The following is a 25,866-nucleotide window of genomic DNA, read 5'->3' as shown; positions in this document are numbered from 1 at the left end:
TGCTCCCTGCCCCCAGGGGAAGACTAGTGGGTGGGGGGGAATTGAAGCAACAGGAAGACTTCTTCCTCATTCCTGCTGAATATAGCCAGACACCCAACCAATGAGGCCAGACTGGAGGTGCCAAAATCCTGCTTACCTGAACATGGTGGCATTTTTCCAGAAGCTCAGGTGCCCAATTTACAGTGTGTCAGCATGGAATCTGGATTACAAAATACTCTGCCTCTGATTAAATAAATTGTGTATTTTGGCGTTGTCTTCTGGGTGCCCCTTGGGACACTGCTGGATGTAGAATTCAATAAATAGTCAGGAAGTTACATTGAACAGTAACCCACAGGTGGGTTGGTCTGAGTCGTGGCTCCCTGGGAGCTGCACTTCCAAGCTGACATGGTGTGCCTGCACATGTGTGGTGGAACACATTGCTGCTGACCCCTTGAGACCCCTGGCCACAGTCTGAATGCCAGCCTCTTGTCTGACTCATTTTATGAAGCTCTGGCTTCTAGGCTGCTCCATCTGGCAATTGCCCTAGGTAATCATTTAGTACACACAGGAGATTAAGTGAAACATTTGTTAAAGATGTAACAAAGGCAAGAGACAGAGACAAGAAGAAAGGGAAAGGAGAATAATAATAATAGTACGCACCGTCTATTGAGCATCCACTCTACAGGAGATGTTTTGCAAACATCATTGCTCATCATGACTCGATTCCTGTAAGGTTAATGTTATTGCTTCCATTTAACAGATGAGGACGGTGGAGCTCAGGTTGGTTCAGAAACCTGTCAAATCCCCACAGTCAGAAAAAGGCAGATCTGGGGTTCACATCTGAAAATTATACTACGGCTTCCATGCAGCGAGAGAGGAAGCTGGTAGCATGTGAAGACAAAAGCCTAGTGGCTCTGCACCAAACCTGTGTATGCCTAGGGTACTCACCATACACGCACTCTTGTCAACATCTGTCTGTGTTCCCAAATATCCTGCTCCCCCTCTCACTCCCCTCCCTAAACCTGCCCTAAGAGAAGAGATGCATTCCATATCACTGTCCCAAGCTTTTCATCCCTCTCTCCCTCCAGTTTCCAGGCATTTCCCACTTTAAAATCACCACTGCCTCTGGGGTGATGGGAAGTCAGCGTTGGGCAGTGATTGCCTTCCCAGAGATTCCCTGAAGGAATTCGGAGCCAGTGTTGAGTGGGTGAGCAGAATCATGGCTCCATGCTTTCCAAAGACCTTCAGCAGGCTTCCCACAGTGGCCAGGAAGTGTAGGCAGATGAAATGATAGTTTGAAACCCTGGAGGCCTTAGCCTCTGACTCTTAATGAATTGAATACTGTCCGTTTAGATGACTGGAGTCTCAGTCCCCTAGCTGATGTAAACAGAGCCAGAAGTCAGTAGCCTGTCTCAGCATACAGATGACGTTACAGATAATGGTGGGCAGCAGCAGTGCGATCAGAGCCCAAATGAGGCACTAGGATAATCATCAAATCAAAGGAGATATGTGCTTAGTACGGAGAAGTGAGGAAGAAATTGATGCCAGGTAGGTAGCCTGGCCCACAGCCAGGAGAGCTGTCCAATTGGAAGATTAAGGAACTGGTCCTGTGGGCGATGCCTGAGCACCCATCCACAAAGTGGTCCAGGCCAGCCCTGATGCTAAGACATCAAAAGACATGTAATGAGCTTTGTATTTATCAGAATCCTATAAGGGAAAGGACTGTATGTAAGGGACCCAAAATTCTGATAATAAGCGTGGGGTGAGAGGAGGGAGCCCCCAAGGGACATGGTGGAGTCACAGTAGATAATGGCCAAACTGCCTTGTAAATGACTCCAATTAACTGCAAAAGCTTTCCTTTCAAGAATGGGGTGTGCAAGTTGGGGACGAAAGTGAAGAGAGGCTGCTTACTACCACCTGGCTGTCCTCCTTCCCTGTCTTTCTCCCAAGTGTCACTCATCCTCTCATCGCTTAGAAGGGGCTCCCGATTGCTTGCCTGCCCAGAGTGTCCACGTGTCTCTCTTCAGCACCGATGATGGGGTAGTTGCAGAGTACGGTCTTATAATACTGCTGTGGAAATCTTTGTACCACTTAAGTATCAGGGCCCTAAAGTAAATCCCTGGTTACTCCTCTGTGCTGCCCTCTGTTGGGGCTTGGTCTGCCTAACTATCACACCCCCTGTTGGGAATTGGTCTTCCTGACCATCACACCCTCCCTCCCTGGGTACCACTTGGGGCCAGTGACAGTTAACAGGACTGCCAATAGCTTGAGTGTGGTCCATAACTGAGTCATCTCTGCAGCACCATCTTAACTTCTGTTGTGTACAGTTCTTTGTTAAATGTGTAGATGTTTAGATGGGGGAATGATTAGGTGCATGAATAACTGGATGAATAAATGAGTGAATGAATATGTAACATAGCTACCTGGGGTAAGAGATGAAACTATTACCTGTGGAACATTTGCCCCTATACAAAACTAAAACAGACACAGTTGAGAATGGAACCCTCAGCCTGGATCATGCTCTAACTAACTGAGCTTTTCTGCCCAGAAAAACACATCATGGCATTGATCAAGCCTGCCTTACGTGGGCCCGTTACTTTGGTAACTATGGCCACACTACCAGGGCATCTCTTGAGAGCAGACCTCCTGGAAAGCAGGTGGCTGGAGATTTCCACTGACTCGTTCTTTTTTTTCTTTTCAGATTATCAAGGAGGTCCCTCCACCCCCTGCTGAGGAAAGTGAGGTAAGTGACCAGAGCAGAGTTCAGCCAGGTGGACAAAGTGGGAGGGTAGGACAGAAAGCTGCTTGGGCTGGCCCAAAACTCAGGCCCCTGCAAAGCAGAGCTAAGTCAGGTCCAGGCTCCCACTGCCTATGAAGCAGCCGGGAGGGAGGCCTTTGGTTCTTTCCTAACTGAGGATGAACAGGAACCAAACTAAACTGGCAGCTATGGACAGAATGGTTTTGGGAAGTTTTCTCCTGGCAAAAGTAAAATTTGAGATGCAAACATACACCTGTTTATCAGTACAATTATTTGGAGCCCCAAGGGACTGATTTTTCCTCCAAAATAGACATGTTAGGATTCTCTCCTCCCTGTGGAGACTTATGCTTTATGTGTGTAGATCAGGGCAAATTAGCCACATTCTCCAAATAATAAATGATTCTAGGAATAGCCTGATGCTGAATATTCCATTTTTCTTTAATTTAAAATAATATTACCCAAAGATTTGCCAGGCAGTAATGAAAATATACTGGAGGGGGATATGCTAATATGGTGGCCTTGCTCTCAAATCCTCAAAATTTAAAAGAAGAAAAAATATCTTAGACTCCACCACAAAATGGCCAGTAAGCACTTCTGGTGCAAGTGTGGTCTGGGGTAGAATATAGTGGAGGCGTTCAGGGCCAACAGTGATGAGGAGCATCCCTGGGCAGGAGTGCCTGGCCAGTGGCTTTCCTGATCCTCTGATCACTCCCAAGATGGCTGGCCTCCCTGGATGCAAGGCTCACCAATTTAGAAGGCAGGGTGCAGGTCTGAAAACTTAGTGGGACCAAAAGACATATTGATGAGGTTTCAAGTTCATTTTTCTCAATCCCTAAGGTCTGTTGTGTGCAAACCAAGCACCACCCCCTCACCATTCCTCTTCCCAATGCCTTTGTCAGGTTTCCTCCATACAGAAAGAACAATGATTAAATTTAAAATTCATGTGGCTCTTATATCCTGAACCATATGCCTGTAAGCCAAGGGATTTAATAGCTGCAATCAATTAAAGCACATCTTGTTGGAATGCTAACTTTCTGCCCAGAAATCAAGGGAGGAAATTACATTGCTGTGCAAAGAGAAGGGAGGGGAAAAAAAACCTCTTTACATCCACAAAATCCTTTTCTCAATCCTTCGAGAGAAAGCAGCGTGGCTAGTTCCACAGTTTCAGTTTGGCTGTGTTTCTCTTGCGTGCAGCTGTCTCATACTCCTGAAGAAAAACAGGGCAAGAAGCTCTCTTGATGAGGTTGCTGTTTGCCCTGAGGTGAAGAATGTTCCCTCCCCTCATTATGTTCAATTAGAGGAGTTGTTGCCCTTTCTTCTGGTGCTGGCTCTGCATTTGCCTTTGGAAGGTGACGTGGCAGCCACCATGGCCAAGGGGACTTAGGTACAAGACTGTGGGGTGTGGTTCACCCCAGAGCCCAACAACGAACATGGGGCTCCTCACACAGAACAAGCTCAGTAAGTATTTGTAGAATGAAGTACTACACCCAACAACACAATTTTGGAGGGAAACAAAAGCCCAAACCAGAAAATCAGCAAGAAAAGATAGCTAAAAACCAAAGAGAAGTAGTTGAGTTTTTCCAGTTTCATCTAATATTCTTCTAGAAGTTGTACTTTCACCTGAAGAAGACAGCTCTGACTTCTGAAACAGAATGACAACCTTGGGTACTTGAGATCCAAAGGTTGTGTTAGGTGGAAAGGAGCTTCTGGGCTGGTGGGGACAGGCTCTAGGCTGTGCTGAGTACCTTAGCATGTGCCTTGGCTCGGAAAGTTCCTTGGCCCTGTAAGTTAAGAAGCCCTAATCTCCTTCCTGATGTTTTTGGCAGGAAAAAATAAAGAAATCCCACGGAAAGAGATAACGTAACTTAGTCCATACAAAGTATTTTACACAATGCCCTGAAAACCACAGTCTGAATCTAGACAACCTTCTCCACTCCAGCTCCCTGTGTTCAAATCCTGCCCCCTCCTTCAAGCACAGCTCATGTGCTACTATCTCCACAAAATGCACTATAATTCCTACCGTCAGACCGAATTTCTCGTGTCTCCCTTCTCTGCATTCCCAGGGTTTTTGATTGACTCTTCTTTCTGCACCAAAGTTTAAGACCATTAGCTACTTGAAGGTCAGGATCTACAGCTAGTTGATCTTTGATTTATCCCCAAAGAGCTTAACACAGTGTCTAACTCTCAATTAATAGCTATATGAAGTCAAACACTGCCTGCCATATATACAAGCAAGTTAAGTATTAATTACCCAAACTTTCATCAGTTCTATAAGCATCATATCCTAAGGGAGGTACATCTACTATTTAAATAACAAAACTTAGAGAATGAACACAACCTTATCATGAGCTCTCAGTGACCCTCTTTAGTAGGGAATATCAAAAGGCATAATATAAAAAGGCATAACTTTTTGAGATTCCATACAACCCACAGTGATACCTCTGTCTAAAGAGAGGAAAAAGAAAAATTACTTGAAATTTTTAGATTTCAACGAAAGCAAGGAAGCGCAATTTTAGCAACTAAGAGGGGCATTTCCTGGGTTAGGAGTCTTCTCTGATTGGTAGCAGAGTGAGGATTCCTCATTCAGTCTCTAGTTATTCCAAATAATTGGCAGTTTATGGGGGAATCCAATAATCGAGTACATTATCTGATGGCTTCATTCTAAATGTAATCACCTTCCAGGGATTTTCTAAGTTGAGAGGGAGGGAAGCATATTAAAGGCCTTGATCCTGGGTGGGCATACAATTAACAATAAGCACCCGGTTTTGAATGATGAATTCATTTCCAGGTTTATTATCACCCTCACTGATCCTAACAATTTCTCTGTGGCAAGAATTTTTTAGATGGGAAAAATCATACAACTTGTCTAGGACCAGACAAGTCGAACTCCCTAATAGCCGCAGGCCTGGTAGCCCTCACAGCTCTGCCCACACGGACAGCCAGGGTAGCCTGGTACTCTGCAGGGGTGAAGGACCACGCTTCTCTCCAACGGACATCAAACCACACTCTCATACACACTCACACATACACGCTCTCACACACACATACGCTCCAAACAGAAGTCCTAGGACAGGCCTAGAATTCAGTATTTTATATTTCAATAGTTAAAAAAAGGAATGTTGCTTCTGAAAAAATAAACACACTATTCTTTATTGAGAATACAGGACAATCGTTGTATTGTCCTTAATCATTGTGTGTCTGTGCACAGATGTGATGGTGCCATGACATGTTCAATGCAACTCAGAATGAGGAAATCTTAAGTCAATTGGAATTTTTTGTATTTACAAACATAAATGTTGCTGGAATCCTCTGACTTGCCAATTCATTCCTAGGAATTCATCTCCAAGATTGACATGAGGGTGACCCTTCTGGCGTATCCCCAAACACTTCAAATGAGCAAGTACAGCCAGTTTTACTTTCCTGCTCTCCAGAGCCTCCTGGGCCTGGGAGTTTCTGTGGCCTTCGGCCTTTATGTCATGTCATCACCCTCACAAAACTTACTCCTCTGGAAATGTAAATGATCTTGTTGACAGCTGCATTCCCTTTATTTTGCTTAAAATATAACACTGTGCTGGCAAGCAGTGGGGGCTCAACTACAGTTGCCTGAGTGAGTGAATGAAGGAATGGAAAAATAAATGACCCTCATTTGGAGCTATATAAAACTTATCCTAAGGGTTTAAGATGTGTTACAGCTCAATGAAATCTAAAATGAATTCAAAGGCTAATTTAAAACTGTCTCCTTGGGCTTGATTCTGTTTCTGCTATGTGCTCCTGTCCGTAGATAGTTCTCACTGGTTCCCACAGTGAAGTGGAGGTTGTATTTTGGTCAAACTGGACATCTGGTTCTTCTGGCAAATGGAAATCAGAGAAGCAGGAATGTTAAAGAAGTTGGGGATTGAGTCTGAGAGGGCCACCATACACACAACTCTAAGGGGTGCTATTCACACGAAGTCTGTGGAGTTGTCCAGTGCACAGTGTACACAGAGGAGTGAGGCAGCCCTAGGATCAGGGGTCTCACCCCTTCCACTCACTGGTTTGCTTAATAACTAACTAATAGTTAAATATTTGTTGAGTGAGTGAAGGTCAATACAAGGAGCTGTGGGGAACACAAGAAGGCAGCATTGAATTCTCCAGGAAATCAGGGAATTCTTCACAGAATAGGTTACAATCCACTGATACCTTAAAAGGCAGGTAGAAGAAGTGGGGAAAGGGTGTTTCAAGCAAATGGAACCGCGAATGTTGAAGTGTGGAGCTGTCCAAAAGTCTGGCATGATTGGAAAGATGGAAGAGTTCGGTGTCTGAAGACAGCACAGGACTGATCCAATTATGGGCTAAACAAATGTGTGCATCAGACTGCCTATTCTACAGCCATCTCCCCCTAGAACAGGACTGCTGCCAGGGGCACGCCCAGATCTGCCTCAGGACAAGCCGGTCAGAATGGGCCTCTACCATCTGAGTAATGTGCTGCCATTTGTGTTACCCAAACATAAGCCAACTGGACATCTGGCCATCACATCCTTTAAGATTTAAACAACTTCCCTTGAAGGAAACCAGCATCCCTCCCTAATCTCTGCGGTTTCTCCAGGCACCACTGACTCCTACTTCTTGCTGCTTCTGCGATATCTCCTCTTCTTCATTTACTAGACATCATCTAGCAAACCTAACTCCTACACTCCCCCAAAGGCACCACGAGCACAAGGCTGTCTGAGTAGGGACTTTTACTGAAAGTTTAAAAGTATGGGAGTGGTTACAACACAGTGCAGCCAGCAAATAACTTCCGACAGAATATTAAACAGCCTCTTCTTTACCATTTCTGCTACTGGGAGGTTATCTCTACCATCTGCTCAGGTGGGCCCTGGCAGTTGGCTGGTAGCCATCTTCCACTCTTTTCTGCGCATCTTCTGCTGACTGCCTACAAGCCCCAATTCCTACTGCTTTGCTCACACAAAGCAGTTCAGTCTATCTACCCCATCCTCCAATAATCATAGCGGATTTCTACACTGGTGGATTTTACTCTCCCTGCTACATCCTTGAAGGGCAGTGTGAGGGGAACTTCCCAAGAGCCCTTATATTTAATTAGATGTACAGATTCACCTAAGGTGCTGTCAGTTTTCTTAGTGGACTTGCTGGGGACTGAGATTTTACTCCATCAATTTTTGGCCAAATGAAAAGACACATCAAAGATTCCCTTCTCTTCTGCAGATTGCAAAACTCTCCCCGTCTCTAGAATGTGTAAACAGAGCCATGGTAACTGCAAGGAAATTCTGACTCTCCCCTTGGTGAAACCCTGGGCCTTTGTGTCGCTTTTTGCTGTTGTTGTTTGAGTTTGGCAGGCAAGCTTAGGTCAGGGGATTAAATGGCAGGCTTGGCGGATCAGGAGCATGTGGAGCAGATTTAAGTCCCGGCATTTCCTGTTGTGGGACGCTGGCCCCTGCACATGCGCAGTAGTCTGGCCGGGCCTCCTTACCCAGGCACAGCCCAGAAACAGAGGCCCGGCCGAGTCCTGGGCAGGAGGGAAGAGGTGAGAGGGAGGGCAGCTCCGTGTGCAAGTATGGGGGGAAATACCAGGACAAGGCATCAGCAAACCAGAACAGAACGTCAGCGGTGCTGGTCTCTTCATCTCTCTAGATGTGACTCTCCTCTTCTTTGCAATGAAAAAGCTGTTAGATGCTCTCTATTGTTTGTGCTCCTGTCATTTAAAAAATTAGGAGACTCATGAGACCATTTCAGTCCCCTGTTGAATAAAGCACCTTTATTCTTGGCGTTTCTTATGTTCTTGGTGCTGTTAGATTCAGTTTTGGATGAAATAATTTCAGTGATGTCCTTTGAAAACTACGCTAGACTCAGGCTCTTTGAAGCCAGATTTCATATATGACACAGCCAAACTCTGGTGGTAACGTTTAACGTCTATGTAAGATGCCTCAGCTTCCTGGTTTGACATCATAAGTCCTCTGAAATTATATCATAAGGTAAAATACTGTGAACTGTAGTATTTTCTTATTTGGGTTCTTTTTTCTTTATTTATTATTTTGCCACATTTTGTAGTCGTAAATCTTCAAAATTAGCAGCTACAAGGGGTGAGAAGTAGAAAACTAGTATTTACTTGATACCATCAAATGACTGGAAAAGCAAAATGCAAAGGGACAAAACCCAAAACTTTGCCAACACTGAGAAGCAATCAAATGAGAACGAGGCTGTCTGGGCTCAAATCCAGCTCTGCCACGTACAGTCTGGGTGACCTAAGTCTCTTAACCTCTCTGTTCCTTCTCTCTAAAATGGGCAGAATAGCACCACCTACCTCACTGGCTGGCTGTGGGATTGCAGGGTTAAGACAAGCACTTGGAAGAGTGACTGGCACATACATGGGAAAGGCTACAGAAATCCAACTGTGGTTATCACAAATTCACTACGTGTTCATTCACCACCTACTGTGCATCAGGCTCTGTGCAAGACTTAGAATACAAGGGTCAACAGAAGCCACTTTGCCTTCGGGGCTCACGGTACCGTGGTGAAGGACAGATCTGTTCTAAAAAGAGAAAGAGAGACTGACCCAAGTGTCAGCTGCCAGAATGTTGCAAGTCCTCTGGCCTGCTGTGATCACTGTCCTTTCAGATACATTAAATTTTTTAAAAAGAAGCCTGCCCATCCCAAGCACAGCAGGTCAACCAGGGAGTCTTACTGTGTTACTGTGTTACTGTTTCTGCTTTGTGACCTCCGGCTCTGACTTCCCTTCTGCCAACCACTTGCTCTTGCTTTGTTGCTTGCCTCCTGCATGGATGCCCCTTTGCACTCAGTGGTGGCCCCCACAGGACTCCACTCCAAGTTCTTGACTCCCCAGATGACCCCAACACAAGGCTGTGGGAAGCAGGCTTGTTCTGAGCAATTTTGTCCTCTGGGGCTCGTTCCTCTGCTTTGCAGACCCCTTTTTCAGCTTCCTTTCTCTACCCAGGAGGGAAATCACGCCACCACCCTGTAGCCCATCATGACTATAGAGGGTGATATTTTCTCCCCACAGCAGGAATAATTCAGTGCCAAGATGAGGAGCAGTTTTGCTAATCATCCTTCCCTTTTCCACCCATAAAGTTACGAGTTCCTCGTTTTCTCCCTTCATCTTAAAAAATATACTAAGTGCTAACTTCCTGCCAGTGAACTAAGTCGCAGACACTGAGTCAACTGCTTTATTTGAATCATCTCATTTCATTTCATTGTAAAGTGAACAGATAATTCTTGAGCACCTACCATGTGTAGGTGCCAATCTAAAAGCTGAGAATACAATGGTAAACATGACAAATAAAGAGAAGCTTCCTTGGAACTTCCATTCCAGCGTGGAGAGAAAGACAATAAATAAATATCAAGCCATGATAAGAGCCATAACTAAAAATAAAACAGATTGATGGGATGAAGAGACTGAGGCTACTCCAGAAGGATGTCCAGGGAAGGCCCCTCCAAGGAGTGATAAGGACGATCCAACCATGAGAAGACTGGGGAAAAGGCATTCCTGGACAAGGGGACAGCTTGTGCACAGGCCTTGAGTCAGGAATGTGCTCAGAATATCTGAGAGACAGAGAGAGGGCAAGCAAGTGGGAGTGCAGGGAGGAAGGGAGCATGAGCAGGAAAAGGCTGGAGAGGGGAGGGAGGGCTCAAGCCCACAGGACAGAGTTGGGGTTGGGATATTCTGCCGCTTTGTGGAGAATGGGTTGCAGGCAAGTAAGAGGGCAGCAGAGAGGCCAGTTAGGAGGCCGCTGCAGGATCCAGAGGAAAGCTAATGGGGGCTTGGGAGCAAGATGGTGGTATGGTGATGGGGGTAGGGGTGCAGGTGGAGAAGTCACAAATTTGGAATCTTTTAGAAGTAGAGTCAACAGAACTTGCTGGCAAATTGGGATGGGGTGGGGGAGGGGCAGTAGGGGAGAGAACAAATTCAACAGTGACTCCCAGGCAGTAAGAAAGACTATGGGAGGAGCAGGTTTGAGTTGGGGAAGTCAGGACTTCTCTTTGATGTGGTATTGTTGAGATGTTTATTAGTCCCCCAAGAGGAGACATCAGTGTCAACAGTCAGAGTTCAGAGGAGTCAGGGATGAAGATAAAAATTCACAAGTCACCAGTGTGTGGGTGGGATTAGAGGAGATACCCTATAGGAGCAGAGATGCAGAAGACAACAGGTCTTAGTATCACAGCCACAAACTGACCAGTTATTACTGCTTTCACTCCCACTTCATGAAGAAGGAAACTAAGCTTACATAGGTTAAGTGACTTGCCCAAGGCCCCAGTAAGTGGAGCCCTGGGATTTAACCCAGGCAGTCTGTTCCTGTCCACCTTGCCATAGTGGGCACACCATACAGCAATGGTGCTTTCCTTCCTTTATGTATCACAATCTCTCTGCAGGAAGAAGATGATGATGGTCTGCCTAAGAAAAAGTGGCCTACAGTAGATGCCTCTTATTATGGTGGGCGAGGCGTTGGAGGCATTAAAAGGATGGAGGTAAGAGTACAACTTAATGTATTTATATCTGTGCTGACTACTCAGTGATGGAAAACCCAAGCAAAGCGGTTAAAACTCATACTTGAGGTCTAGCGGGGATGTGAATTGTGAGGCATCAGATGGAGAGATAGCAAGTACAGCCTTTTAACTGTGCACTCCCATATCTTGCCTATTTTGAGTCAGAGCAGTTTGTTCATCTGCCCAAACCCCCCAGTGCTTTCTCCTCTCACTGGAGTAAAATCCAAAGTTCTTGCCTGGGCCTACAAGGCTGTCTCCACAACCTGGACAATTCCTCCCCTAATATCCATCCACATGGCTTGCTGTCTCTTCAGCTTCCCTCTTTCTCTGTTTCCACACCTCCCTCTTGTGTAGCTCTCAAAGCCCAAAGGAATTGAGGATCAAGTAGCACTTGCATTGCCCATCACACATGCATCTGTGATCCACATTCTCCAGGGGCATCATATTTCATTTTGTCATTTCATTTTTTTGTATTTTGTTTATTTTAGGTTCGTTGGGGAGAAAAGGGCTCCACAGAAGAAGGTGCTAAGTTGGAAAAGGCAAAGAATGCAAGAGTCAAGATGCCAGAACAGGAGTATGAATTCCCTGAACCTCGAAATCTCAACAACAACATGCGTCGGCCCTCTTCTCCCCGGAAGTGGTACTCTCCGATCAAGGTGTGTCTCTTTCTACTCAAAAATCCATCCTCACTCCTGATAAGGCACTTACATAGTAAGAATCAGACTCTCTTGACGTGATAAAATATCCATCCAAATTCCATATTATCGCAAAGGAACAAATTTCTAAAACTATGGACTTGAAGGTACAGTTACTTACTTTCTCAATTTCCACATTATCAAGGTTGAGAACTAGGTATTTTTTTCTTTTTCATGACAAAGAAGTGGAATGAGAGTGGACTATGAGTCAAGTGTCTTGGGTAGTAACCCTAGAGGATCATTGTAAATTTCCGTAACATCTCATAACTTCATTGGCAGACAATTTCACTATCTAACAAAAATGACAGGATTCCCCTTGATGCCTGATCTTTCTTCCTTTTGTCATATCCGCTTTGTTCCAGCCTCCCACCAGTGTATCAGGGCCCGCTGGTGGATTACGTTAGCCATGGATCTAAGACTCACTCTTCCTGGCTGTGAGCAAAACCCTTTTTCTCCACTATCTCCCTTCCTCCCACAGCTCCAGAGCTTAAAACCCCTTTGGCTTATTGAGAAATTTAAGCCATAGGAGGCAGTTCATGCTTCCTATGGGAAGGGCTCTTTTCACTTCCTCTTGTGTGCAAATGTCTTTGAATTCATGTGATTCATTCAACACCTTTGCTCTTCATCCTTATCCGTAAGTGTCTGCACTCTGCCAGTTGTCAGAGAGCACTAGAAAATCATAGCTGCAAAGACTGACATAATCGATCCCCACTCCCTCAGCTCATACAGGAGAAAATGGAGATAAGCAAAGTTCTTGCTCTACCCAGGTCTGGAAGCCAAGGCTCCAACTCAGGTCTACAGCCTCTAGTTCTGTGCTGCAAACAGAGCTGGACGAACTCCAAGGCCTCAAGTGAAAGACTTACTATAAGAGCCAGCTCTCATCACCACCGCATACACACACTCACCCACACGCACAGCCTTACCCCTCTTCCAATGACAACAAAAATAATATTCATCATTCACTGAGTTATTTGCTAATTTTAGAGCAGCCCTTCTCCTCTGAAATCAAAAGAAATAACCACTTTATACAGTGGAGTGAAACTATATTGGTAGTAAACTCTTGTCAGCCGAGCTAGCCCATGCTCACGCTAATTGCAATGCATTTTCATTTTGGTTTGCTGTGTTTAAAGCAGTGAGATTCTTTTTTAAGATAAGCCCCCTGGGGCAATGGATTGAACTCTGGAAAGATGTGGGCGAAATGTAGCTTGCTTGACTAACAGCTGTTTGCTTCTAATTAATTCCTAATGTGGAACATGCAGTGGCGTGCATGCATGCGCAGACAGGAAGGAGCCAAACAGAATCTCAAAGATGAAGAAGAAAGGGGATTTTCTATTATGTTGTTTTCAGGAATCTGTACCTTGTGACTCATACAACATATTTGGTTAGAGCCGGGTTTTCATTTCTGTAATCTTGGATGTTGAGAGAACATTAATTCTGTTTGAAGAATCCGATTTCTGCTTGAGAGCATGTCATTCCTCTATTAACTGGTGGTTTAGGACCAAGTTTTATGAAATAAACAAGGATATGGACAACTAGATTTAGAAATCTAAAAACATGCCCAGCACCCACTTGGAATTAGTATCAATTCAATGAGTATTTGCTGTGCGTCTACCATGTGCTGGTCACTGCCGGACACTGAATACACAGAGGTTCTCAAATCTGGCTGAGTATCAGGATCACCTGGGAAAGCTTGAAAAATACAGATCCCCAGACCTAATGTCTCAAACCTAATGACTCAGAGGCTCACAAAAGGCTTTCGAAGACTCACTGGCCCTCACAACTTGACAACTTTTTCTCATCAAGCAAAACTCCTAGTTTCCCCAATGCCTCCCTTTTCAAATCTCTCATCCAGACTCCCTAGGCAGTACCCCTCTGTTGCCCCAGTTTCTGCTCCCTCCACAACCCCTGCTCTTGAGCTCCCTCCATAGCCAATGTGTTCAATCGCTAGTTCTCAAAGTGTGGCCCCTGGATCAGCATCATCAGGGTCCCCCGGGAACTCGTTAGAAGTGCACATTCTCAGTCCCCAACCCAGATCTACTGAATCAGCAACTTTGGGGGTGGGGCTCAGCAATCTGGGTTTTAACAAGTCCAATTAAGAAGTTGTCATCCAAGATTCCAGCCAGCTTTGCATAGGAGGTTCCCTTCCCTGAGGGCAGTTTCCCTTTGGTACATGGCAGAGAGGCCATGATCATACTTCAGTGACTTGTCAGGAGTGTCAGCAAGGAGACTCACATTAGGTTTCACATGGAGTACCTTTTTGCCACAAACACAACTGCTGGATTAATGTTAAGTGGTTGAGAATCTGAATGTCAAGGAATCGCCAAAACCAGATGGAAAAAGACCTGTGATGCTGATGGACTTGCTGAGTGCCTCAGCAGGACTCCCTTGTTAGGACATGAGAAAGTGTGAAAGCCGCTCTTGCTCGTGGAACAGCTCACGCCAACACTCAGCTTACTCTGCTAGGTAGGACATGTCCAATAGCTCATTGGTGTGATTGCTCATGTATATGAGTCCTCTCCACCAGATTTGACCCCCTGGAGGCACCAATTATGCTTAACCCATCTTTGAACCACCACTAAATAGCACTGTACCTGGCATAGAGTAAGGATTCCACCCACCATCTTTGTTAAAGAGCTGAGGCATGGGATGTAATAATGAAACCACTCCCAGAGCATCATGCTGGTTAGACTATCTCCTATGACCACACAGACCACTTTGGTACTTTCAATCCAAGGAAGGTGACATTCCTCTTGCCATCTCTTTGAGGAGAGGAGAGAAAAAGAGGTTATCTTATCTGAATCTGGGCCAGGTAGGTAAGGGAAGGGCAGGAACAAGGAGGTTTGAGAACAGAAGCTTAGAGAGGAATTCAAAAGTCGTGATGTGTTCTGTTTGTCCAGAAGAAGGGCAGACTTGCTACCAGAACTTCAGGGTTCATGCTGTGTAACATGATGCATGCTCCACAATGAGCACCATTTTAGCCACATTGCCTACGGACATTCACTAGACCTTGGACAAAACATTTAGCCTCATGTGGCACTATAAACTCTGCTTCCCTTTTCTGAACCCTCTCATCAGATTTTCCAAGATCCCAGCAGGATACAGAAGGCACACTCAAAAGGTATGGGCAGAGTTAAGGGAACCCACGGGGATGGTGAGGCACCCAGAAACTACCAACAGTGGGAGCTGATAGACCCTTGGCCTGAAAGGCAAGGCGGGGAGAGCGTATCATTGGAGCCAGTGAGAGCTGCAACCCTGGAGAAGAGGCTACCCAATGAGCACTGTGGCCATAGAGAGGGAGTCAGCAATCTACATCTACCCTGCCACCTGTTTTTGTGTGGCCCACAAGCCAAGAATGGTGTTTATTTTTTTTAATGGTTATATAAGTACCTTCATAATACCCTTGAGTTTGCCTCTTGACCTACAAAACCTAAAATATTGACTCTCTGGCCCTTTACAGAAAATGTTTGCAGACTCTTGTCCTATAAGAATGAAGCCACTGTTGGGGGCAGGGGGGAGGGAGGCAGCAGAGGGAACAACACCGCGACCTTGCCATCGTCTTGCCCTCTCATTTCCTTCTGGTGCCACCTATTGGCCAAATCAAAAGGAAGCCAAATGATGACATCTGTAGAGGTCAGGCTTCTAAGGCACAGAGCAAGGAAGGCAGAGAAACAGAGAGCAGGCAGCTGCTGGAGAATAACCAGTCCACTCTCTGCCCTCACTCTACACAGGGAGAACACCTCCACCTAGTGCAAAACTTTCGGGAGGTACTGGGAAGACTCCTAGCTCCCCAGTGAAAGTGGTCAGAGTCATAGACATCTTTATACGTATTGCATTCAACTCCCTTTTGTCATGCATTCCATGGAATAGATTTGAGAAGCAGAGAAGCAGGTGAGCACATTTGCTAAGCAAACTCAGTGGGAAGTCATTAAGAGAAGGAGTCCACGGTGGGCTTCTCTCCACTGCCGCCCAGTCTAATTTAAGACACCACACTGACCACACTTCACCCTTTCCTCATTCCAGGCTCATGACCAGGAAATTTTCCGATATTTGGCTGAATTTTCCTTTGCTCGGTTTTCACCCCCCGGATTTATAGCACCCCATGCTTCTCATTAAATTGGGACTGACCATTTCAGACAAGTTAAGTCATGCCCAGATGTATGGCCACCAGATAGATTAAAACCAGGACTGTTTTCAGGTTTGCTGGAAGGCTTGCAGCCTTCACAGTAATGATTTTTCTCCTTTTCCAGTAGCTCTTCCATGTGACTGGAAATGACAGAAATGACAGCAGAAGGACAAAAGCCAGACCCTGCTGGCCAGGCCGACCAGCTGTTCTCTGCAAGAGAGCCAGACCATGAAGGAGCAGGGTTAGCCCGCCCTACTGGCAGGGCCTGGGAGGGCGGTGGTCTTATGTTCATTCTCCGTGAGGCCAACCTGTCATCCTGGCCTTAAGCACCTTGACCTTGTAATCAAGTGGCATTCAGTCGTGACATTTTTGTGCTGCATGAAACCCAGGAAGACACACCAAAGCCTTAAGTGTTGTCAGATGGGCTGTTGATGTGGAACAGATTTTTTTTGTCCCTCTCTGGCTACTTTTTACAATGGCTCCAAACTTGTTTTAAACAAAGACCAAAAGAAAAAAAGAGCAAAACAAAAATGACCCAGTGTGAGTGTGTGCATGCGTATGTGTGTGTGTAGAGAAAGTTTCCAACTTTATGCCTTAATTTATCTGAGCGGAAGCACGGGTCATAATATTTACCATATATTCTTAAGTTGTAAAAATTCAAGTGTTAGTCTATAATGGCCCTATAAGTTGAACTACCCTCAAAATTCTCAACTTCTGACTAACTTCCAACCAGTGGAGGCAGACAAACCAGAAGAGAAGGCACAGCTGCTGCCTGGCCGAAAAAAGAAAAAAAGGAAAGAAAAGGAAACCCAGCCACAAACCCCACGCACTAGGGTTCTTTGAACGAACGATGGCCGCATGACCCTTCCTAGCACAATCTTATGTTTAGGAGGAAACAAAAGCCACGTTTACACAGGACTTCCAGTTTGTCTGCCTTGGTGGGTGGACCGTATTGTCTGAGACTGAGGTACAGTTTGGGAGCCTGGAATTGGTAAATTTCTCATTTTACAGTCAACTTCATAAGAAGGAAAGCTATTTTTAAATGTCGGCGCATACACGCTGGCAGAGGGTCCCCAGGATGGTGGGGAAATCTTTTCACTTCACAGAAGCAGTTGGGCATTTCTCCTGAGGAGTGAGGACCCAGTGTCTTAAAATGTGTCCCACAGAGAGGCCTGTGCGTGATGGACACTCACATCTGAAATAAACAATGGAGTCAACTCAAAGGCTCCTCCCCAGACTTGGGTAAAGCCCGTGGGCTGACTGGAAGAGGCCCCTGAGGCTCTTCTGGCCCCAAAGGGATGTAATTACTAAGTCCATCAGCTACTGTCTTGAAATGACAGACTTCTGCCTACTTGCAGAGAATCAAGGCTCCAAGAGCCTTTGTCATGCACTTCTCTTTGACGGTAGAGTTACTTTTTTCTCCTCTTCTTGGTTGCGAACACTCTTATTCTAAAGCTTACTTCAACTCTTACGTAAAAAGCTACCTTAGGGGCTGGCGCCCGGTGGCGCAGCAGTTAAGTGCACACGTTCCGCTTCGGCGGCCCGGGGTTCACCAGTTTGGATCCCACGTGTGGACATGGTGCTGCTTGGCAAGCCATGCTGTGGCAGGCGTCCCACATATAAAGTAAAGGAAGATGGGCACGGATGTTAGCTCAGGGCCAGTCTTCCTCAGCAAAAAGAGAAGGATTGGCGGCAGATGTTAGCTCAGGGCTAATCTTCCTCAAAAAAAAAAAAAAAAGCTACCTTATGTAGGAGTAGAAAGCCTTATAGGCTGTGTAGACTGTTTTCTGTGCCACAGAGTGGTGACTTTGGCTTCATTTGTGGAACAGTCTGAACTCAGAAGACTGAGGGTGCAACTGGAACTAACTAGTCTCACCGTGTCCAGAAGAGCCCGACGACAGAAACTCACCTGGGTGACAAGTCAGGCACAGTTGCAAGGCCTTTCCATACACCCACTCCTTTATTTCTCACGACAACCCTCGAAAGTAGAATCTACTACTATTCCCATTTTATAAATGGAAAAACCAAGGCACAGAGAGGTTAGGCAACTTGCCCAAATTCACACTGCTAGTAAGATGTTTCTTGAGGCTTTTTTATTAACTGCAATGTATCCATTTGGACTAGCAATGAAATCTATTATTAATCAACTAGGACAGAGAACAGGGAGTCTGGAGGTGAAAGAACAATTGGAAGTTGTTCACAGAATGAGTGAAAGATCATGAGAGCCTGGGCCAAGGCAGTCGCCATGGAGATGGTGGGACAGGTGTGGGCAGGACGAAGCAACAGGAGAGCTGTTACAGAGAGAACATCCACCAGCTGTGGTCAAATTGGATATGAGGAGGTGGCCGAGGGAGAGGAGGTGAGAATGATTCTTTGGTGTCAGCTTGCCTGTCTGGTTGTTGGTGGTGCCATCAACCAAGGCAGGGTATGCAAAAAGAGGAGCAGATTTGGGGAAAGATAGCTCAGTTGTGATGTTTGGTTTTCAATACCTGTGATACATCTACATTACAACTAAGATTTGGTAGGTAATTGGACACCCAGATCCGGAGCTCAAGAGAGGACGAAGCTGAAGATAGAGTTTGTGAGCCCTCAGCAGATAGGTGGACATTCAGCCTGTGAGACTAGATGTGAATTCTCAGGGTGAGCACTCAGACTGAGGGGTGAGAACAGAAGAGAGCCGGGAGGAACACCACCGAGTCAAGTGTGGGTGGAGGAGGAGCAAAAGAGGCTGAAAAGGATGAATCAGAGAGATGGGAGGAGCAGGCAGAGGCTGATGGCGCTGAGGCCACGGGAGAGTGCAGACCGGAGGGGCCCAGCACATCGGATCTCTGAGAAGAATCAAATAAAATGAGGCCCATAGGTGGCCAAGGCGTTTGGCCCTTGGGATGCCATGGATCACCTTCACTTCAGTGGAGTGTTGGGGCCACCAAACACTGCCAGAGAAGCCAGATCGTGGCATGCTGAGGAGGAATGAGAGTGTGGCTTGAGGAACAGTGGGGAAGGGCGTCTGCAGAGCACAGAGTAGAGGAGGGGTGGATACATGCTTGTAAAGTCCAAACTGCTGGATTCTTACACTCTTCGTGGCATTCCTTCCCATCTTTCTACAGAGCCTCTTGAGTTATCATTTTAATGACTTTACCATGGTCGTAGATAACATTTAATGAATACTTTCTATGAGACAAGTCCCTGACTTCAATACCTAATTGTAAGCCCTAGAACAAGTTAATAGAGTAGACAGTATTATTACCGCCATTCTAAAGATGAGAACAGTGAGGCTTAGGGAGGTGAAACAACTTGTCCAAGGCAACAGAGCTAGTGAGAGATAGACCCAGAATACAAACTCAGGCAGTCTGAATTCAGTCATTTTAGGCTTAAATATTACACGATGATCTGTTGCCACAAGGAAACATAATTAACTACCCATTCTCCTGGCATTATGCATCTGGTGGTTTCTGCTCTTTTGGTTTGCATGTAGCTTTAAATTTCTGCTGAGTTAATTAGCATGCTTCTTCAACAGCCAAATTTTCTTTCAGCCGCATCTCCTCGCTCCTCGTTTGTCAAGGAGTTGAGTGACTAGCGCACAGAACGCCGTGGGTGGGCTGATTCACAAAGCCAAATACTGAGAGTCCCCCAAAAAAGGGAAAGAAAAAGAAAAAAGAGGCATTCGTCCAGGAAATCCACCTGGCTATATCCTGAAATATAAATGCTTATCCCAAAGAAACTTACAGGAAAACATTTAACTGATGATTGAAACAGTTTAATGCAGAAAACCACGCTGAACACAGCAGCCGTTCCATCCAGCGTTCTAAAGTCATTTCAAAATATTTTTAGAGACTTTGCCAAAAGAGATGAGAAACACTACTCTTAGCAAGACAAAATTTAAGCCACAAGAATTCGAACAACAGTTGATAAAGGTACAAGAGCGTATTTTTTATATCTAAACATAACCCACCAGAAAATAATTTCAGAACTTGAAGTCTTCGAGATAATATTCTTAAATTGACACGCCACTATAAAAGCTTCATGCCAAGGAACTTGAGCTCTAGACTTACCAGCCTTTCCAGCACTACCCTTCAAAGACCTCTTCTAGATCAGAGCATGCATGCACACACATGCACACTCATACACACACCCATACACATTCAACTGAAACAAATTTCTCACCAAATAATGTTTATCCTCACCATGTGCAATGAACTCTCGTATTTTCTTTTCTATTTTATTTCCTAAAAGTTCTGGGCCTAATACACAAAACTATTTGATGAGGGCTTGAAGAGTTGCAGCCCACAGCTTAGAAACCCTATTCTAAAGTATCTAAATGAAAGTGCTCCAGCCAGAAGATCTGCAGGAGGAAGAAGCTGCAATTGGTATCATAGAAAGTGTGTGAGCTTTGGGGTTAAACAGACATGGGTTTCAATTGCACGTCTCCAGCTGACAAGCTGTGTGCCTGTGGGCCCGTTAGTTGCTCTCTCTGACCTTTCATTTCCTTTCCATAACCCTTTGGGACAGCTGGGAGAATGAAATGAAAAGACACGTGGAAAAGCACCTAGCCCAGCACTTGGCAGCACATTCATTCATCCAACAAATAGTTATTGAGTGCCAGATGCTATCCTGAGGGCTGGGCATACAGCAGTTAACAAAACCAGCAAAACCTCTGCTTTTATAGAGCTGGCATTCCAGTTGGCAGAGACAGACCTTAAGCAAATAAACATAGAATATGTCAGGGAGTGATAAGAGCTGGATTACTTTGCCGTTGCTGCTTAACAAATTACCAAAAACGTACTGGCTTGAAACAACACATATTTATCATCTTGCAATTCTGAAGTTCAGAAGCCCAAACTGGGTTTATTGGGTTAAAATCAAGGTGAGGCCAGGGCTGCGCTCCTTTTGAGGCTCCAGGAGAGAATCCATCTTGTCTTTTCCAGATTCTAGAGGCTGCGCTCACTCCTTGGCCCCTCCCTTCTCCAAAGCCAGCGACAGTGGGTTGAGTCCTTCTCACATCGAATCGCTCTGATTCTGCTTCTGTTGGCACATCTTCTCTGACTCTGATCTCCTGCCTCCCTCTGTTAAAGAACCGTGTGGTTAGACTGGACCCACCCAGATAATCCAGGATAATCTCCCCATCTCAAGATCCTTAAATTAATCCATCTGTATTCTCCTTTTTGCCGTGGAGGGTAACATATTCAAAGGTTCCAGAGAATAGGGTGACATCTTTGAAGGTAGAGGGAGCAGGGGCAATTTTTCTGCCTACTGCTAGAGCTAGGAAGGAAAATGAGGCAAAGCAAAGGAGGCTCCAGCCTGTTCGTCAAGTCACCAACCAAGGTTACTACTAAGAGCAAAGCTAAACAAATGTTTTTTCTCTTTTAGTATTTGCAGTGGCAGGAACCAGCCTCCAGTCAGCACGTCTTGGGAATTAGAATGACCACAGGCATTAGACTCCCTTTATCACCTACTGGGAAAAGACTCTCTCTTCTCAAATTCAACCGATTACCTACAACTTCAAAGGAGTTGTGATTTTTGGTCGTCTGTGGCTTTTGGTCATTTGTCCCTGGAGTCTGGGGTTCCCGAGCAAGTCGTAGCTGCCAAGTAAGCTTAGGGGACATCCAGAGTTCTGCATCTCAAGGGCCTTTAATTGGTCTTGTCCTGTCGACACTTCTGTTTAGTAATTTTCCTGAATTTGTCATCATTGTTTTCATTTGTGGACTCTGGGCACCAAGCAGGAAGAAAAAACTAGAGTGAAAGTTGAGACTACTGACTTGTGGTGTGAGAATATGCCCAGAAGTGTGATCAGGGCAAAAGCCAATAGCCTGAATGAACTTCTCCATGTTTGCCAATGTGGGGGCTAACTAGAGTCTCAGCTGTGTCCTGCGTGAACATCAGGGTCCTCTGTTACGTGTCTCTTCCCTCCCACATTCCTGAAACCCACATTTGGAACTTAGGGACTGGAGAGTCACTTATCCTGTCCCAACCACTTTGCTGTTGTGTATTTTTCACATGACTAAAGAAGCATGGAAACTTCTACACATCGGTGCTGGCCACTGGTCTGGTTTCATACGTAATCTTGGTGCATTTTTTTTGTTTCAGGGAAAACTTGATGCCTTGTGGGTCCTACTAAGGAAAGGATATGATCGCGTGTCTGTGATGCGTCCACAGCCAGGAGACACGGTAGGATTCATTAATGGTGTCACACACACACATTCTTTTTCTCTCTCTATCTGACTTTGTAAAGCTAGAATAACTCCAGATATACAAATCCAGCTATTATCTCATGTTTTGACAAATCAGATACTAATTTTTAAAATTCTGGTTTTTACAAGACCTTGAGTTTTGACTTGCTTTTCTGAAAAGGATTTTGACAAAATAGGTTGGATTTAACCTCCCCAGGACTTGAACTTAATTTGTAGGTACAGTGAATGAATAAAGAGCGGCTGTTTGTGACTTTGGGCAGTCCCAGGAGAGGGGCCTGCTGCTCCTCAGCCACACCGGTCAGTGGTGACAAACAGGATGCCAGAGCCACAAGATGGGGTGAGGGAATAGAGGCCACAGAAAACTCCCACCATCTTCCAGCAGTTCTTGGGCCCAACTGGTCCAGGGCCATGAGATCTTCTACCCTCGTGAGGATTTGCCCGATACTCTCAGGACCAAGCTTGGAGTGTCTCCATCTAAGAGGATTTAGAAAGAGAGGAGCCGGCAGAAACCTTAGAAACCATCTAGGCCATGTCTTCATTTTGTAAATGAGGAAACGGAGAACAAGAGAAGCTGAAATACTTGTTCTGTTCAGATAGTAACAACGCTGGAAACAACCTCGGTTCTGCTGAAATCACACCACTGCTATGTCTTCTTGTGAAAGCTAGTCTCTCTTCCATCAGTTTTACAAAGCAAAGCTTGGGACCAAACCCTCCCTCAACTACCAGCCACCTGCATCTTCCGTCCACTTCTCTGGAAATCAGGCACATTGACCCAAAAGCAGAAGAAAGGTGTCTAATTTAGAGCTCCTTTCAAATCAGGCACGTTCGGGTCTTCCTTCCCGGCTGGAAAACTCCAGGCAAGTCCTTTAACCTCTCTGAACTTCATCTTTATAAAGTAGATGACAATAACTACATCATAACGTGGCTAGCTGGAGAAGGTAATGTTTGTAAAGCATTTGGCCCAGTGGTGAACACATAGTAATGCTTAATCCATGGCAAATATTATTATGATTATTTAATGTGTGCTTTTCTACTGTCTGTGGAGGGTCAATGTAAAAATTCGAACCATACTGTAATTGATGTGTGTCAGATATACCCACGTCTTTACCCTGCCCACTCTTCAACACAGCACAACTAATAAAACACCAGAGCAGAGCCTGTCAGGCAGGCCCCTCTCCCTTTGCACCTGGCAACACTGAGTGGATTGTGGCCGACAGGATTTGGTCTAAAGTTTCATAAATTGTGCACGCTACTGCCCAATTAGCTGTTCCCACTGCAGGTTGTGGCAGGAACAGCAAGCAAGTATGGTGTGAAAAAAGCCAGGTCATACACATGCTGGCCTGACTTGGCCCTCAGGGCATATGGAATTTGTATTTTGTCTGTGAAAGTCAATAAGAGCACCCTGCTATAGCAAATTTTAAAGTACAAACTCTATAGTTATCAGAAATGAGCAAAGGCCATAAATTTTGTCCTTGGGGTGGTGTTTGGCCTTCTAAGTTATAAATCTGGTTTCTGTGGAAAATTAAGAAATTTTTTTTAGCATGCCTCAGACTCATCTAACAAATGAAGAAAAAAACAGTAAGATACCTAAACCTCAGGTTCAACAGTACTATTCTTTGTGACAGAACATGCTGGTACAGTGTACAAGCCCATTTTTTTCAGGACACCTGAGAAACATCTCCACTAAAATTTGTTAACATTCCGCTCTTCACGGAGCAGTTTGGCAGGAATAAATTCATAAACTGGGTCAACCTGAGAAGTGGGAGTGGTGTACAAAAGAGAAAGAGGAGAAAGAAATATTATGTAAAAGATGTGAGAACCAACACTGTTTGGGGGCAAGGCTGCCTGGATAAACCCAACAGCAATGGAATGAAAACTGATGGAATTTCCTCCAATGAATCACACCTAAATTGAATCTGTTATTTACTAATTCTGAATGAAAGTTTGTATTAACATTTGAAGCTGTTCCATGTGCTTTTGAGAAACACAAGATCACCTTGAACTTTCATTATCCAATCACACAACATCATAGATTTGAATTACATGAGGTCTAAGAATTAGTATACATTTGAACATCTTCTCAGCACTGTCATAAGTTATGACTGTCCAGCTGACTTTTAAATGGGCTTTCTTTATAAAAATCCTGCTAAAAATTTAAAATATATGGGAGAAATAGATGCAGAGAATTGTGTCCTTGTCGTCATGGCAACAGCCATAGACATCTTGATGTTTCCATGGAGTTACCCCAGAAGGGTCACAGATTAGGTAGGTGCGGGAATTCAGAGCTACCTTTTGGCAACTCAGGAGAGAATTCCAGGGAAGAGAGGATGATGCTGTGCTTTGTCTCCATGCTGATTCTGTTCTGTTTTGCATGATCTTAGGAGAGTCACTGCAGACCTGTGTTACTCGCACAGTGGTGACTGTAAGAATTCCTCAGCCCTGATTTATGGGGCTGACCACATTTTCCATAAACTCAAAATGACTACATCCAGGCATGTGCTCGTGAACAAGAGTCACAGGTTCTGAATTTTCCTTTAAAACAAAAACAAAAACAAAAATCACCTAATTACATTCTCACTTCCTTTCTGAATTCTTTCAAATACATGTTGATCTCACAGAAACCTGGCAGTTCTTCCTTCTCAGCTCTTGTCTGCTCCATCCAACCCTTAGGCAACCCACCCCAGCCCTACAGTTGCAGACACAGGCCCACCAACAGAGCCTTTGAGGCTGCTGAAAGGGCTCAGCACTCCAGCCCCCACCGCAGAGCAGATGGCTGGGGGGGGCCTGGGCCCAGAGCCACACCCTTCCCTGGGACTGGTGCCCACCTCCTCAGAGCTGTCCGAGCCCCAGGTCAGGGGAGATATGAATGGGATGACAGCAGGAGACATGAATGCTTTCTATCTGCTACCCTCTGTCTCCCTCCTTCTGCCTGGGGTGGGCTCACTGTCCTGTTGCTCCTTGGAGCCCACCAGGAGAACCTGGGCCAACATGAAAGAGAAAGAACCAGAAGAAACCACTTAAATAATAAACCAGCAACACATCTGATCCTAAAATTTAAAAAGTTTGCTAAGCATATGCTTTAAACCTTTGTTTAAACCATCCCCTTGCTTCCAATGTAGCCACCAGTGCTCTTTCAAAAGCGCAGATCTCCAAATGCCATTCTGAGGCTTCAGACTTGCGAAGACTGGGAAAAAGCCCAAAATCCTTAGCTTGATTTACAAAGACCTCCCTTTCCATTTCATCTGCTGCTCACCCTAGGTTTCCCCAGCACCCCAAATAGGCTCCAGCTACATGGAATGGCTTACCCATCCCTGAACGTGCCAGAAACTTTTGTGTCTCCGTGCCTTTGCATATTCTAGTTTCTCTCCTTGAAATACCTTTCTCATCATCTCTACCTAAGAACTGTCACCTTGGTAATATTGTTCATTGTCCCCATGGTGTCCCTGTAAACACAGAGAGCTGCTGGCCAGACCCATGCTTTCAAGGGGGCGTTGCCAAAGCAGAGCACATTCACAGAGACTAAGCAAGAAAGTCTGGAAATCAGAAGCTGTGCCCCATGAGCATTTTCCAGAATGGTTTCCAAGGCTTCCTACACACCTGGGCCACTCTTTGAGTTCAGAAAATTTG

At 45.2% G+C, this 25,866-nt stretch overlaps 1 protein-coding gene across 2 annotated transcripts in view; it reads left to right on the top strand.

Moving 5' to 3' along the window:
* ANTXR1 (ANTXR cell adhesion molecule 1) overlaps positions 1–25,866 on the top strand; it is a 218,807-nt gene that overhangs the window by 145,230 nt on the left and 47,711 nt on the right. For both annotated transcript variants that reach the window (XM_005599916.4, XM_070236270.1), the window contains exons 14-17: positions 2,681–2,722; positions 11,120–11,215; positions 11,722–11,889; positions 22,136–22,216. In XM_005599916.4, coding sequence (XP_005599973.2) covers positions 2,681–2,722; positions 11,120–11,215; positions 11,722–11,889; positions 22,136–22,216 — 387 coding nt within the window. The remainder of the gene's footprint in view (positions 1–2,680; positions 2,723–11,119; positions 11,216–11,721; positions 11,890–22,135; positions 22,217–25,866) is intronic.

This window comes from Equus caballus, chromosome 15 (genome assembly GCF_041296265.1).
Source record: "Equus caballus isolate H_3958 breed thoroughbred chromosome 15, TB-T2T, whole genome shotgun sequence".
In the NCBI taxonomy this organism is placed as follows: domain Eukaryota; kingdom Metazoa; phylum Chordata; class Mammalia; order Perissodactyla; family Equidae; genus Equus; species Equus caballus.
This window is presented reverse-complemented; position numbering and strand designations above follow the sequence as displayed.